Source organism: Simochromis diagramma, unplaced genomic scaffold (assembly GCF_900408965.1).
Source record: "Simochromis diagramma unplaced genomic scaffold, fSimDia1.1 OVJJ01000150.1, whole genome shotgun sequence".
In the NCBI taxonomy this organism is placed as follows: Eukaryota; Metazoa; Chordata; class Actinopteri; order Cichliformes; family Cichlidae; genus Simochromis; species Simochromis diagramma.
In genome coordinates, this window is record NW_024387083.1 from 2,632,013 (window position 1) to 2,647,256 (window position 15,244).

At 43.0% G+C, this 15,244-nt stretch overlaps 2 protein-coding genes across 3 annotated transcripts in view; both read right to left on the bottom strand.

Moving 5' to 3' along the window:
* The window catches only part of pdxdc1 (pyridoxal-dependent decarboxylase domain containing 1), a 38,970-nt gene that overhangs the window by 2,993 nt on the left and 20,733 nt on the right, over window positions 1–15,244 (bottom strand). For both annotated transcript variants that reach the window (XM_040045981.1, XM_040045982.1), the window contains exons 16-22: window positions 9,819–9,924; window positions 9,213–9,387; window positions 5,547–5,665; window positions 5,320–5,441; window positions 3,122–3,214; window positions 1,869–1,965; window positions 1,370–1,468 (exon numbers count right to left, since the gene is read on the bottom strand). In XM_040045981.1, coding sequence (XP_039901915.1) covers window positions 1,370–1,468; window positions 1,869–1,965; window positions 3,122–3,214; window positions 5,320–5,441; window positions 5,547–5,665; window positions 9,213–9,387; window positions 9,819–9,924 — 811 coding nt within the window. The remainder of the gene's footprint in view (window positions 1–1,369; window positions 1,469–1,868; window positions 1,966–3,121; window positions 3,215–5,319; window positions 5,442–5,546; window positions 5,666–9,212; window positions 9,388–9,818; window positions 9,925–15,244) is intronic.
* LOC120742590 (putative SCAN domain-containing protein SCAND2P) lies at window positions 9,938–15,194 on the bottom strand. Its single transcript, XM_040045987.1, has one exon. It carries the CDS (start codon window positions 11,498–11,500, stop codon window positions 10,784–10,786), a length of 717 nt encoding a protein of 238 aa, XP_039901921.1. The 5' UTR covers window positions 11,501–15,194; the 3' UTR covers window positions 9,938–10,783.

Genomic DNA, 15,244 nt, shown 5'->3' on the forward strand with positions numbered 1-15,244 from the left:
TCTTGTATCTATTTTTATCCAGACGGTGCTGTGAAGCTTTCAGCGCCTCTGCTAGATTTCGATCGCTTCCTCAAAGTCCTTTTTCCGGCTCTTGTACTTGTGCCTCTGCTATGCTTTCTGGATGTTCTCCACTGTGTCCAAATGGTGACATAGGAGACATGAATTTGTATATCATGTTGGACAAAGCTTGTGATGGTATTGCTGTTTAATGCACTAAGCTGGTGTACAATGCCATGAAGAGGGTAAAACATCCTCTTCTTTTTGCCGCTTGAAAGTCGGTAAAGTGTTCTCCCTCAGACATACCAGCATGTTTATAGACCTCTCTATTTACAGTCTGACACTGAGATGATTTCATGGGAAAACAACCCTGTGAATGTCACATATAACTAAAAAAAAAGGTTTTCTCCTTGTCCTGACAGTTCAATTCAATTCAATTTTACTTATATAGCGCCAAATCACAACAAAAGTCGCCTCAAGGCGCTTCATAGATACAGAGAAAAACCCAACTATCATATGACCCCCTATGAGCAAGCCCTTTGACGACAGTGGGAAGGAAAAACTCCCTTTTAACAGGAAGAAACCTCAGTCAGAACCAGGCTCAGGGAGGGGCGGGGCCATCTGCTGTGATTGGTTGGGGTGAGAGAAGGAAGACAGGATAAAAGACATGCTGTAAGTGCAGACTGAAACCCAGCTCTGTATGTTTACTCTCTATGCAAGTGGTCAGAAACGGGTTTCCAGGAATCTGAAAATTGCACCTGACCTGGAAGTAATCCAGATGCATATGCACACAACCTTGAAATAGAGACGGTCCATATTTAAGTTTTAATAGGCAATGTCTCTAAACTTTGTTACACCTTGTATTGGCAAGAAGACCAATAACATACTGAATCTGTAAAGTAGCTTTGTATGATTGAAAAGAATCATTTTTATCTTACACTGCTAGCTTCACACAGAGGACAAAGCAAGGCCTGGTTTTAGCACCTTCTTCGTTTAAGTGAACTTTCTTCTAAATTACTGCTTCTGCAAGCAGACGCGAACATCACAGGGGTGAGGCTCCTGGATCTGAAACGGCCAAATAAAGGTCCCTCTCTTTTTGACTCCGCTAGCTTTGAGAGTGGAAAAAAACATAAATAAACTTGGCGTCTAGAGCAGTCTGAAGCTGAACTTTAGTCACACAGTGATGATTTATGCATAGTCAAATAAGGACAAGCAGAACAGGTTACCTTAAACTTGAGCAAGAAAGCTGACAACAGGAAATGATAAGTTAATTATTATGTGGTGGTTAGTGTAGACATATTGCACAAAGTGCTTTTATTGGCGATCTGCTATTACCAGAGCGAGTGTGAGTGAAAGGCAGGAACTATCTTACCTGGCAGTTTCTTTGATGAAGAAATGGGAGTGTCCTGCAGGGATGGCCTGTCAGCTTGGGCTTTGGTGGAGTAAGTCACTTCTGTGGAATCCAGAGAACCTAAAAACACCCAAGTCATTAACCAACTCATGCTCTGTATGTTACACATACTGTAGATTTGCTATATTTAAACTCAATTAGTTTTTATATGTAATCAGTGACTCAAATACTTGAAGGAACTGGAACAGGAATAACTGTTGACAGAATACGTCGATTAAAACAGCAAGTCAAAGAAACGTGGTGGGTGTTAGCAAATTAAATTCAAGCTGTAAAGTTTTTAAAAGAGAAAATGTAACTCTCTCAAAAGCTCTTCTTCTAAATCCAGTCTGAAACTAAGAAACATTCAATGAAGAACCTGAGAACAAAGTATTCCACTTTACCTACATAAACATGTGGTTGAAACAAGAATAGCTTTGTGGGTTACACAGAATGAGTCTGTCCTAACAGAGAAATGGACTACCTGCTGCAAGACTGAATGTCCGTCCCTTTATGGAGCTTTGGATCGGAGAGAACCAGTTTAACACAGAGCCAACCACAGGAAGCTGTCTCAGCATTCCCTAGAATACACAGCAGGAGTTACAATTCATCATTTCAACACACAACTCAGTCTAGGCACACTCCCATTTATTCATCTGTACTGGAACACACAGTGAAGCAGCGAGCAAATCTTTCAAAAGTGTATACAAGCACCAGAACTTGTGCTTTTCTCTCTGAAGCTATTAATCTGAAGACAAAAAGAAAGTTGCTACTTCCAACACAGAGAACATTTAATTCCAACCGTTGGATAGAGACTGAATGGAGTTCAGAGCTGATTGTCGTGATTTCTGTTTTTTTTTCCTTTGGGAGGCTCTTGAGAAGTTTTTAAGTAATACTTTTTTTGTTTTAAATAGTAAAAGTGCAAAAAAAAAACTTCTCAACATCACGGGTACAAATTTTAGTGACCATTAAGTTATGTATGGGCAACAAGGATTGAACTTGACTTGTGAAACAAATGCAAATGGAAAATTCAACATTGCTTTCACATTTCTTTAACTGCGTCCATTCCCATGAGTTTAATGGGAATAGTGATTGGGCTTTGTCTCTGTGTACCTGCAAGTTGATGCATCTTTCCAAATCTCAGCGGAGACTTGATATCGGCCACACAGTGTAAAGGAATCCATCACATAGAAACTTGTGGTTTTATTTTAATTGGTTTCCCAATGAAATAAATTGTACTGATTATTCTGAGGTTCCTGACAAACTTAAAATTGAGATCTTTTTGCCTTATTGGAACAACTGAACAAACACTATTTGTTCCCATCTTTGCAGTTTGGAGGAAAGTGGAATTTACATTTTGATATATAGGTGTTATCACAGTTGATGGATTACCGTTTTACCCCCTTGGTGATGTGGACATTCATGGGAAATGCCTAGAGTAGTAACATGCCCTACACCCATCTTGGTTGAAACAAAAGGCACAGCTTCTACAATGACTTCACTATACCCCTGTTTTCAGATTAATGTAAGCAATTACACTAACACAGACCGAGAATAGGAGGAGACAAAAAACATCTCTATGTTTGAAGCTTATCATTCATTTCAGACCCTGAAAGTCAGCTTACGCTGGGCTCACCAGTTTTGGTACTTGTATCCACTTGTGAATGATTTAACCTATGATCTTAAGTTACCTACTCCACTACAAACATGCACGTGCGCATGCGCGCACACACCCACCTCCTCCACGAGTTTCTCCTCATTAGCCTTTTGCAGCTGCAGCTCTGCCTCCAGGATGCCTTTCCTCACCACCTCTGTCATGTTCTGCAGCAACTAAGCAGAAAAGAATCACTGCTTTATAAACGTAAATGTAATTAATGAAGAATCAGCCAAATCTGGAGTTCAACTCGTACCAGACATTTTGACATGTTTTTATAAAAGTATTAGCAATAAATAACCATTCATAAATTCCAGATGACAGTTTCCCTAGGCAACAATCTTATTAACTTTGAAGGTAGCTCTAACTTAAGTAAATTAATTTTTGAATTCTTGGATATTTATATCATATTTATTTATATCACCTAGGGCTGTTCGATATAACGATATATATCGGATGACGATATAAAAACGTCTATCGTTTCATTTTACGCTATTGTTTGTTTCGTGGTGTCGCAAAATAAACTGTTTACGGCAATATTTTTTTCATCGTTTTGATGGTCACTGTAGTCGCTATATTAATTTCTTAAAGTTCTCTCTTTCTCTTATATTTAATATAACCACACTATGGACAGACAAGCGCCTGTTTTTATGGGTTGTCGTTAGCAACAACGACGTTAACACCACCGCATGTCCGCTTGTTTATTTTCCACATAAACCTTTCACAATAAAGCTCAAGATCCTGTTGAGAATTTTCAAAATAAACGGAATCACGTGAAAAAGTATGCAGAGTATTGGCGGATGAGAAGCAAAAAAAAAAAAAAAAAAAAAGAGTCGTCAGGTGCTAAAAAATAAACCTTAGACTCAAACGTTAGAACAGGCTGTGTAATAAATACTAAGTGTAATAAGCGGCCGTTACAACTTATGTCTAACAATGTATAGTTTCATGCATCGGTTAAAACATTCGACTCCAGGTACACGATGCCCAGCTGGAAACACTTCACCTACCCGAGATTCACAGAATTTACAGAAAATATTACATTTTTTGAGATTTATATCGTTATTGGGACGATAGATGTTTTATATCGGGATATGAGATTTTGGTCATATCGCACAGCCCTAATATCACATCAGCCTAAACTGTCTAGGATAAGGTTGAGCGATATGTAAAATTTTTCCAACTGACATTCATCAGTCCAATAAATGATAGGGTCATGCAGGTGACTTTCTGATGGGCGGAGCAATGTAATCATGCACAGACTGATTTGCGTGTTTAGAACACAGAACAAGTCCAAACATAGAGGAACTAGCTGCCAAAAAATATAAAGCACCAATTTGGGATTTCCTTGGCTTTAAACCAGATGAAAGAGGTAAACCCAAGGATGTAAGGCGTGTGCCACTTTGGTACAGTTGGATATAAAATTTGACAAAGAAAAAAGCCTGCACCTGCTGCATTATATGCACTATTAATATCGATAAAGGGAGATGAAAAATACTGATGAAGACTAGAGATGGAGTGTTGTCAGAACACTGGTTAAGTTTATTAAATTCACTCAGTTAAGTGATTTCTCATAGATGCTAATCTGTGCAGATGGTAAGAGCACACAAGCTAGTTTACCCTCAAAGACCAGAGGTCTATTCACACATGCATGTGCAAAGCCCCAGAAAAAAGCTGCCGGCTTCTCAGCTTGCCCAGCTGAAATCATTGTTAACAGGAGACAGACAAAGGAAGTGCAGCTTTCAGTGACAACAGCCAAGAAGATGGCAGTAATGTAAAGGATGGATGCAAACAGGCGAGGGTTTCGTGAAACCGCTTTCTCAGATCAAAAGCAAGAGATCACTTTATTTCAGTGAATTTGTCACTTTTTAGATTTGTCAATTCATTAAGTCAAGTATCATTAGCCAAATGCTCCTTCAGTTCCCAAAAGCAAACAAGTAGAGAGTTACAACAGAGATAAAAATGGTTCAGATTTTTTCAAATCTATTAAAATCAGTGAACAAAAAGTAATGCAAATAAAAAGATATAACACTGCTATAACTTCAGATATAAAATAAGGCAGAAATATCAGAGATGTTTAGATGGTTAGTCAGTTTGTGTTAGTTGACAAACAATAGTGTGCTACCTTATAGCTAGCTGCAGATCTATGGTTAAGCTAATGTAAACAGATTAGCAGCTTTGCCAACAATATAGCAACAACTGAATCAGAACTGGGAACAAGTTATTAACTGCAAACGCCATCTAAAGATTTTCAAATATTCTGCAAACTGAAAGCAGGACTTACCTTCCCGCTCTCCTCTATGTCCCTGCCCAGGGCAGCTATTGTATCCACCAGGTCTGAAACATCAACATCATCTGTCACCATTCCCACAAAAATGCAGCCCTGCTCTTTCACGAACTCAGGGCCTGAGAAATGAAACAAACAGAAACAGAGGAAAGAACAACAGAAATGGTTAAAACAGTGTTTTGTTTTGTTTTCCAAAAGCCTCTCAGATAAGTAGAGGTACCCACCAGTGGAAAACAGGATGTCAGTGTCAAGGTCTTGCAGTTTCTTGAGTAGCTCAGTGTTAATTTTCTCCTGCTCCTGCTTCTTCCTGTCCTCATCCATTCCATTAGCCTGCATCTCATACCTGAACATCACAGCATCAATCACATCCACAAGTGTGAAAACTACTGAAAGCAAACAGATTTCTGTCTTTTGGTCTTTAGCAGTATTCTCAAATTGTCACAAGCAATTTGAGAACACTGCTAAAGACCAAAAGACAGAAATTAAATATGCAACATTGATAGTTTCTCTTAGAGTGATGATAATTTAACTAATTAAACAGATAAAGGCTTTAGTTATGTGACACTGAGCTTCCTTCCTTCTCATGTCTGCTATGCTAGTGCTATGGAACAACAGCAAATTAGGACATGATAAGATGAAGGAATTTTAATAAATATGGTTGTCTGGCTTCATCCATCGATATCCATTGATCAGTGCAAAGAAATGCCCCACCACAGAGTTCCTTGGGCTCGATGCTCGGCTTTCTGCCTTGATGGCAATAGACCTTAACTGCATACATGTGTCCCTTTCTTTACTATGTCCAGTCAGAGTGTGACCAACTTTGGCAGACTAATATCACTGACTTTAATTGATTTTAACATTAGCTATTTGCTTCTTTATCAGTATCGAGATTTATAACAGCTGATTAAGGAAAATTTGAAAATAAAGTGGAGATGGAAGAACACCCCTTATCCATGTCATGAGTGTTGATATTGCATGGTTTTCCCATCGAGGGTACTCTCCAACTTCACTGTTGGCAGAACAGCTCTTTGGATTGGCACAAACACTACAACCAATCTGAGCAGAGTTGTGGGGAGTGTAAAAAATAAATAACTACACACAACAAATGTATTTACTTTGTGTGTCTGAAAGCAAAAAAAGACAATATATCACCAAACATCAGTATTGTATTGGAATGGGTCTTACAAATGCTGTATCAGCCAGTCTCTACAAGTCATTAAATTACGGTTGTGGACTTCAGTCAAGTTCCTACAAGGACTAACAAATCATCTTACCTTGTCACTTACTAGTCAATGGAAACTGAGCCATGTATAAAATAACAAACATATGCACTGTCTTGATACAACTAAGATATACAGGCTGTGAAAATGTTTTTCCAGATTTCTCATTTTTTGTGTATTTGTCATACTTACATGTTTCAAAAATGCAGTTTTTAAATGATGGTTTCAATTATTAAACAACAGAATCCAAATCTACTTGGCCTTCTGTGAAAAAATAACTGCCTCCTGAACCTGATAACTGGTTGTCAGGCTTTTGACATCCTGGATAAGTCGTCGATGCGCTCGTGGGATGATTCGCACGATGTGTTGTTATTTTGAGATTTTAGTCTTTTTACACAGGGCAAGGGCCAATAAAGGAAATCATCATTTAAAAACGATATTTTGTATTTACTCAGGTTATCTTTCTCTAATATAATCATTTAAATATATTATATTTAAGTGCTTTTTATACAGCACTGTATAAATCATTTTACGTCTTTGTTTTGATCCTTTACATTACCCATTTCCAAAATAAAATGTATACACTTATATATTATAAATAATAATGTAGTATCGGTTTGTCAATACCCAATTCATGCAGGACACTCGTGCAGAAAGGGCTTCCTACTTTCCATTACAGTAAAAAGACTGTGCTATACAGTGGGGCAAAAAAGTATTTAGTCAGCCACCGATTGTGCAAGTTCCCCCACCTAAAATGATGACAGAGGTCAGTAATTTGCACCAGAGGTACACTTCAACTGTGAGAGACAGAATGTGAAAAAAAAAAATCCATGAATCCACATGGTAGGATTTGTAAAGAATTTACTCGTAAATCAGGGTGGAAAATAAGTATTTGGTCAATAACAAAAATACAACTCAATACTTTGTAACATAACCTTTGTTGGCAACAACAGAGGTCAAACGTTTACTATAGGTCTTTACCAGGTTTGCACACACAGTAGCTGGTATTTTGGCCCATTCCTCCATGCAGATCTTCTCGAGAGCAGTGATGTTTTGGGGCTGTCGCCGAGCAACACGGACTTTCAACTCCCGCCACGGATTTTCTATGGGGTTGAGGTCTGGAGACTGGCTAGGCCACTCCAGGACTGTCAAATGCTTCTTACGGAGCCACTCCTTTGTTGCCCGGGCGGTGTGTTTTGGATCATTGTCATGTTGGAAGACCCAGCCTCGTTTCATCTTCAAAGTTCTCACTGATGGAAGGAGGTTTTGGCTCAAAATCTCACGATACATGGCCCCATTCATTCTGTCCTTAACACGGATCAGTCGTCCTGTCCCCTTGGCAGAAAAACAGCCCCATAGCATGATGTTTCCACCCCCATGCTTCACAGTAGGTATGGTGTTCTTGGGATGCAACTCAGTATTCTTCTTCCTCCAAACACGACGAGTTGAGTTTATACCAAAAAGTTCTACTTTGGTTTCATCTGACCACATGACATTCTCCCAATCCTCTGCTGTATCATCCATGTGCTCTCTGGCAAACTTCAGACGGGCCTGGACATGCACTGGCTTCAGCAGCGGAACACGTCTGGCACTGCGGGATTTGATTCCCTGCCGTTGTAGTGTGTTACTGATGGTGACCTTTGTTACTTTGGTCCCAGCTCTCTGCAGGTCATTCACCAGGTCCCCCCGTGTGGTTCTGGGATCTTTGCTCACCGTTCTCATGATCATTTTGACCCCACGGGATGAGATCTTGCGTGGAGCCCCAGATCGAGGGAGATTATCAGTGGTCTTGTATGTCTTCCATTTTCTGATGATTGCTCCCACAGTTGATTTTTTCACACCAAGCTGCTTGCCTATTGTAGATTCACTCTTCCCAGTCTGGTGCAGGTCTACAATACTTTTCCTGGTGTCCTTCGAAAGCTCTTTGGTCTTGGCCATGGCGGAGTTTGGAGTCTGACTGTTTGAGGCTGTGGACAGGTGTCTTTTATACAGATGATGAATTCAAACAGGTGCCATTCATACAGGTAACGAGTGGGGGACAGAAAAGCTTCTTACAGAAGACGTTACAGGTCTGTGAGAGCCAGAGATTTTCCTTGTTTGAGGTGACCAAATACTTATTTTCCACCCTAATTTACGAATAAATTCTTTACAAATCCTACCATGTGAATTCATGGATTTTTTTTTCCACATTCTGTCTCTCACAGTTGAAGTGTACCTCTGGTGCAAATTACTGACCTCTGTCATCATTTTAAGTGGGGGAACTTGCACAATCGGTGGCTGACTAAATACTTTTTTGCCCCACTGTATATGCCAATGATTTTATTCTGTATAATGGCTTGTGCATCCAATTGCAACAGTTTCTAGATGGGAAGATTTGTAAAAGAAAACACACACACACACACACAGGCACACACAAGCAATTACTATAAGAAATCAACTTAAACAGATAAACAGAAACAAAAAATTGTCTACATTTCTTCAAATTTATATTAATGTGAACATGATATGAGGATGCAGGTAACAACAGTACAGTACTTCAAACCCAAAACTAATGAAGTTTCCAGTACAGTTCAGACAAAGACACTATTATTACTACTACTACTACTAATTAATAAATATGCAAATAACATATTTAGTAAAGAACTTCATGTAAGCTGCATGCACCCTTACCGGACAACTCCCAGTCCAGGCCAGGCGAACTCGTTTATGTATCTGAGTGAGGGTGAACGTTTGTGTGTTTCCTCTCTGAAGTCTTCTCTGAGGGACATTGTGGAGCACATTACAAATACCAGCTCTGTCATTTTCTCCACAATGGACTCAACATCCTCTTCCCGGGTCCCCAGAACTGGAAGGGAATGAGAAGTGAGAGTTGCATGTCTCCTAACTACTCAGGTGGTAGTTATCTGCTGATCGAACAGTCAGTGAATCGAGCCCTACCCGATAAAAAGTGTTTAGGCGTAGATAAAAGCATTGCATAAATATGTATTGTGTGTCAGATGTTATGCTGCATGTGACATCATTCATCATGACCGGTTTGGTGGTGGGTCGGTGATGATCTGGGGAGGCACAGACTTCTACTGGATAGCAACAGCAGCCAACTATTACTATGTCCTTTTCATCAAATGATGTGGCATCCTTGGTACCCAGCCTGCATTTCCCCCCCACTGAGATCTGATGTGCTCTCTAATTGTTCTCCCCCCCCCCTTTCCTTATTGAAGTGTATATTGTATATAAGTAAGAGCAGAATGTTGTGACGTGAACACAAGTTCATGTTACCTGCAGCTGTCAGGAGGGGACTGAAGCGTACGCAGGTGGCCTCGTCTTCAAGCTCCACCACATCTATTCCACTGGTGGGAACAAGTTCAGCCAGCTCTTCACCCAGCTACCCCAACAGAAAAAAAAATAGAAACAAAATACATATATATAATTCAGTTTGCTGAAGAAACAAAAAGGACAAGGGACCTTTGGGAAAAGGTTCAGTTTAGACAAGCTCACAATTTAAACAATGTAAACTGGTACAAAGACAAAATATCAAATGTAGAAATTAAAAAATCTTTTTCTTTTAAAAAAATGTTACTAGACAATATTGCATATAAAACAAAAAATGGCTGCAGCTCTAAAATTAGAAACATCCTTGTGGCGTGGGTGTGGTCTCTGGCCAGCTGCAGAGGAGGGGTGACGCAGTGAGCTCCCGGGGCGGCGCAGGGGCGGGGTGAACAGGTGTGCTGGGATCTGACAGTGATTGTGTCTCTTTATATGTTGACAGTGACAGTCGGAGGAAGGAGGGCGGACGTGACAGCAGAGAGAGAGAGCGGGAGTGTCTGTGTCCCTGTACAAACCCACAGTGTTTAATAAAAGTTCTGCTATCGCCAAAGTCGCTCCGGCTCGTGTTTCTTGGGTCCCGCGTTACACTGGTGCCGAAACCCAGGAAACAATGTCCGGTCCCCTGCCGGCTCCTCCTGCTCCCCCGGCGGCGCCGCCGCCCGCCCAGCTGCCCGCCCAGCCGCCCGCCCAACCGCTGCAGATCTTGGGCCAAATGATGATGGACATGGCGGCGATGGCGGCGATGGCGGCTCGTCAGGCGGCCACACAGGACCAACAGTTGGCGTTGCTTCGCCTGCAATCGGAGCAGCAGACCGCGGCTCTGGGGCAGCTGCTGGGGAATGCGGCCGCGCCGGCGCCCGCCCCTCCACTGTCGGTGACGTTGCACCGGATGAGAGATGGGGAGGACCCGCTGGTCTTCATCGAGGCTTTCCAGGCCACGGCGGCGGCCTGTCGTTGGCCGGAGGAGGAGTGGGCCGCCCGGCTGCTGCCACTTCTGTCGGGCAAAGCCCAGATGGCGGCGCTGAGCCTGCCCCCCGGCTCGCGGGGGGTGTTTGAGGACGCGTGCCGGGCGGTGCTGGATCGTTTGGGTCTCTCCCCGGAGGATTACCGCCGTCAATTCCGGGCCAGCAGGATGACGGGAGGGGAGCGGCCGTTTGCATGGGCTCCCGGCAGCTGGAGGATGCGGCAGCGAGGTGGCTGCGACCGGGCCCCTCGGCTGAGGAGGCCCGGATGCTGAACCTGGTCGTCCTCGAGCAGTTCGTGGGGGGCCTGCCCGAGGCAACGGCTCGTTGGGTCCGCTGCCACCGCCCGGCGGATTTGACGGCGGCGGTGACGCTGGCGGAGGACCATCTGGCGGCCAACCCGGCACCCAGCCGTGAGGAGCCGCGGCGGAGCGCCCGTGTTCCGCCGCCCAGGCCACTGGCGGCGGCGTCACGGCGGAGAGACAGCGGCCTGGCGGGAACGGAGCAGGCAGCGGGGTGGAGCCCCAGGAACCCGTTCCGGCCACTGCTTCCCGCCGGAACCTCAGTGGCCGCCGAGGTTGCCCCGAAGCCACGGGGAGCCGCACAGACGCCGGGGCCGGACTGTTGGAAGTGTGGGCGGCCGGGGCACCTGCGCCGAGAATGTCCGCTCATGGAGGTGGGGCAGGTGTTCCGTGTTGCCGGCACTCCAGCGCCCGCCCCCGGTCCAGGAGGGACGTACCGCGTGCCGGTAAGGTGTCAAGGGGGTATTCGCCATGCTTTGATGGACACGGGCTGCACGCAGACTCTGGTCCACCAAAGTTTGGTTCGCCCCGGGGCATTGTTGGAGGCTGACTGGGTGGAGGTTAAATGTGTGCACGGGGATATTCACAAGTACCCGGTAGTGTCACTGTTGCTGAAATTCAGGGGCAAAACGCATAGAGTGAAGGCGGCGGTTAGCCCGCGCCTGTCGCATCCCCTTATTTTGGGTACGAATTGGCCGGGGTTCCGCAGCTTACTGGGGCAGTACGCGGGGGTGCGATCGCGGTCTGTGAACTTGTGTAACGTTTGCGCGGCGCTCAGCGGTGACGCGGGGTCGACCAACGCTGACTCTGGGGGGGAGGAGGTGGCGGGGACTTCCACGGAAGCCCCGCTGCCTCCAGTTGTGCACCCCACGGATGATTTTCCACTAGAGCAGTCTCGGGACGGCACCCTACGCTCAGCCTATGACCAAGTGATAGATATTGATGGTCGCTTGGTGCGCCCTGACGCTGCGCGAACTTACCCCCATTTCCAATTGCGGAACGATCGGCTTTATCGAGCGACACTCACACTAATGAGATCCGCGCACAGTTGTTGGTGCCGCAAAGCCGCCGGGAAACGATTATCCTGTCTCAGAGTGATGCTGAAAAACTATTTCATACATTTATTACTTCTAGGCTAGACTACTGTAATTCATTATTACTGGGCTGTTCTAAGCTAAACCCCTGAAAAGCCTTCAAAATGCTGCTGTACTGTCAGGGCCTAGAAACAGAGAGCAGATTTCACCCATTTTGGCTGCTGGCTGAAAATGAAGGTGGTTCTTGGGGTATATAAAAGTAGATTGGTTTTTTTCAGGACCCTCTTCTGTGGAACCAGCTCCCAGTTTGGATTTAGGAGACCATGTTTACTTTTAAGATTAGGCTTAAACTGTTTGTTCTTGATAAAGCTTATAGTTAGTGCTGGATCAGGTGGCCATGTATCCTCACTTATTTATGCTCCAACAGACTTAGGCTGCTGGGGACTTCCTGTGTCGCAGCAGATGGCTGTCCCTCCCTGAGCCTGGCTCTGCTTGGGATTTCATACTGTTAAAATCCAGTTTTTTCATTCCTAGTGTCAACAAGTGTTTGCCAATAGGGGCTCTTCTCACTTTTGGGGTTTTCTCTGTACTATTGTAAGGTCTTTACATTGCAATATAAAGCACCTTCAGGCGAATGTTGCCTGGTCTGATCAGTTTTAACTGTAAAAATCACAAATGATCGTGAGTAACTTGATCCTTGGCATCACTGATGGTATAAATACATTATAATAGTGTGTCAGGCATTTTTTGGCATGCTTTGATTACTAATGTGAGGCACAGTTGTGCCGTGTCCTCAAATCTCTCAGTGACCTTTCTGTGTGGAGTCGTGTGTTTCCTCTGTGCCTCCACAGGTTCCTTTGGCTTCCGTCCACCAGGGGTGGGAATTAACAAAGTACAAATACTTTGTTACTGTACTTAAGTAAAATTTTCAGGTATCTGTACTTACATGAGTAGTTTTTTTCTGACCACATTTTACTTTTGCTCCCTACATTTTTAAACAAATATCAGTACTTTCTACTCCGTAAAACAGACTCGCTACTTTTGGTTTGACACATTTTAGGGGAGTTAGTTTTTGTTGCCACACACCGGAACGACCTCGGGTGTCCATACATTGAGGTTGTGGTACTTTGGCCTCTAGCGAGTCCTACTGAAGAGGAATGAGCATAAAGGTAATGACTTTTCTTTAAGTGTCAGATCATTTCAAATGCAATTTCTCTACAGCTCAACAAACATCAGCAAACACACAAACTGTTTGTGTGCAGTTTGTCTGTGTTGCTAGCTAAAGGTCCAGCTGCTGTATTTCACAGGGAGAGAAAAGAAAGAGTCAACTTCTCTCAGATAAGAAAGACAGGACAGGAGAGAGCTTAGATTTAAAGGTAAGGCCTGCTCAGTGGGATTTGATAAACAGCACTTTTAAAGCTTACATGTGTGATGTTTACAGATATTTTATTTTGAAAAGGTCGAACGTAAGGCGGAAGGAAGTTAGTAGAAGAAAGGAACGGAAAAACGTTAGAGGAACAAGTCAGCGCTGCAGACTATATTGCCGCTGCAAGCCTGAGAATTAAAGAATGGAACTGAGAAATACTGAAGGTGTCATCATTAATGCTTGAGGCATGCAAACATTACAACATGCAAGTCCTCATGTTTTAAAATCAGATACTGGGTTTGCACATGTGACATTTTCATATTGTGAAACATCCTGCAAAACAAAGTAAGCTATACTAACTGTGCTATTTAAGGTTGCATGAAAATACTTGCTTAATAATAGTTTAGTGCAGGATAAACAGTTTAGTTTGTTGTACTGTGATGCAAAAACCCCCCGCAAAGAAACCCAGTGTGTGACTGGTGCACAGTGACTGTGGATTCATGGTCAGAGTTAGTTTACATCAAATGTAGCAGATTAATATGAATTTTAGCTGATGATCCTTAGATCCACTGACTGAATTCCACCTTGATACCAACTTCATACTATCTAGAAAAAAGCCATCATAAACAGTGTAGTGTCAGTGTAATGGATCTGCCAGGACAACTCATGAAACATCTGCTGATATGTTGTTGAATTAAGTCGTGAACATCCGCAAAGAGCACAGACTAATCTACTGGAGCTCACAATAGAAATGATTATTAGTGATGATTCTTTTCCCCACACTGAGCCATTACAACCAGTTTTAGGGTTCCCCCAGTTCCTGAATCCACTTTAACCCCTGACTCTGTAAAGGCAAAGTGACCCTCTACAGTGTAGCAACAGAAAATAATATATTTTTGAAGTTAATATAGGACAAGGTTCAGTTAGCTTTGCACGAATAGAAACCTCCCCCAAAGAGCTACTTTCTGACTTTGAGTATATTTCACACCCAGTACCTTTTTACTTTTACTTAAGTAAAGAAGTTCAATCACTAATTCAGCTTTTACTGGAGTAGTTTTTAACAGTAGTATTTGTACTTCTACTTAAGTACAGAATGTCCTTACTGTTGCCACCTCTGCCTTTCACTTTTGTTCTGGAATGTTAACTGGAGATTGTAAATTGACTGTGGATGTGAAGTAGATACAGTGCTCAAAGTGTGTAGCACTATATGAATATGTGGTTAAAATGTGACTTGTAGGTAAGACAACTGAGCATTGTTTAAATGCACAGTAGAAAAGTCCTATGTAAGAACCAGTCCATTTGCTCTTTACCATTTGTCCATCTGTTGATGACCACAGTGTCTTATGGGTTGTGTCAAAGCTCAAATCATCTGAAATTTGTTTCAAATATATCAATGAGTCCACTGTACTGAGATGACCTCCATAAATAGAACACATCTGGGATGTGTCATCATAGATGTGCATCAGAAAAGGCTGCAACAACTGTGTGATGTCAAGAACTCTGAGGAATGTTTACAGCATCTTGTTCAATTTCATTCACGAAGATTTAAGGAAACAGGGGTCCAACCCAGTAATAGCAAAGTGCTCAGTGAGTGCATGATGGACACAACACTTCCATGTCACTGTTCACATTTTCTGTTTTAACTGATGTTTTAGACACTTACATGGGATAGTAGATTGGAGCAGCTTTGACTAGCATAGACGCAAATGTGCAA

Bases quoted from the DNA above. Each gene is read 5' to 3' on its own strand.
- LOC120742590 (XM_040045987.1), bottom strand. From the start codon at position 11,500: ATGAGCGGACATTCTCGGCGCAGGTGCCCCGGCCGCCCACACTTCCAA.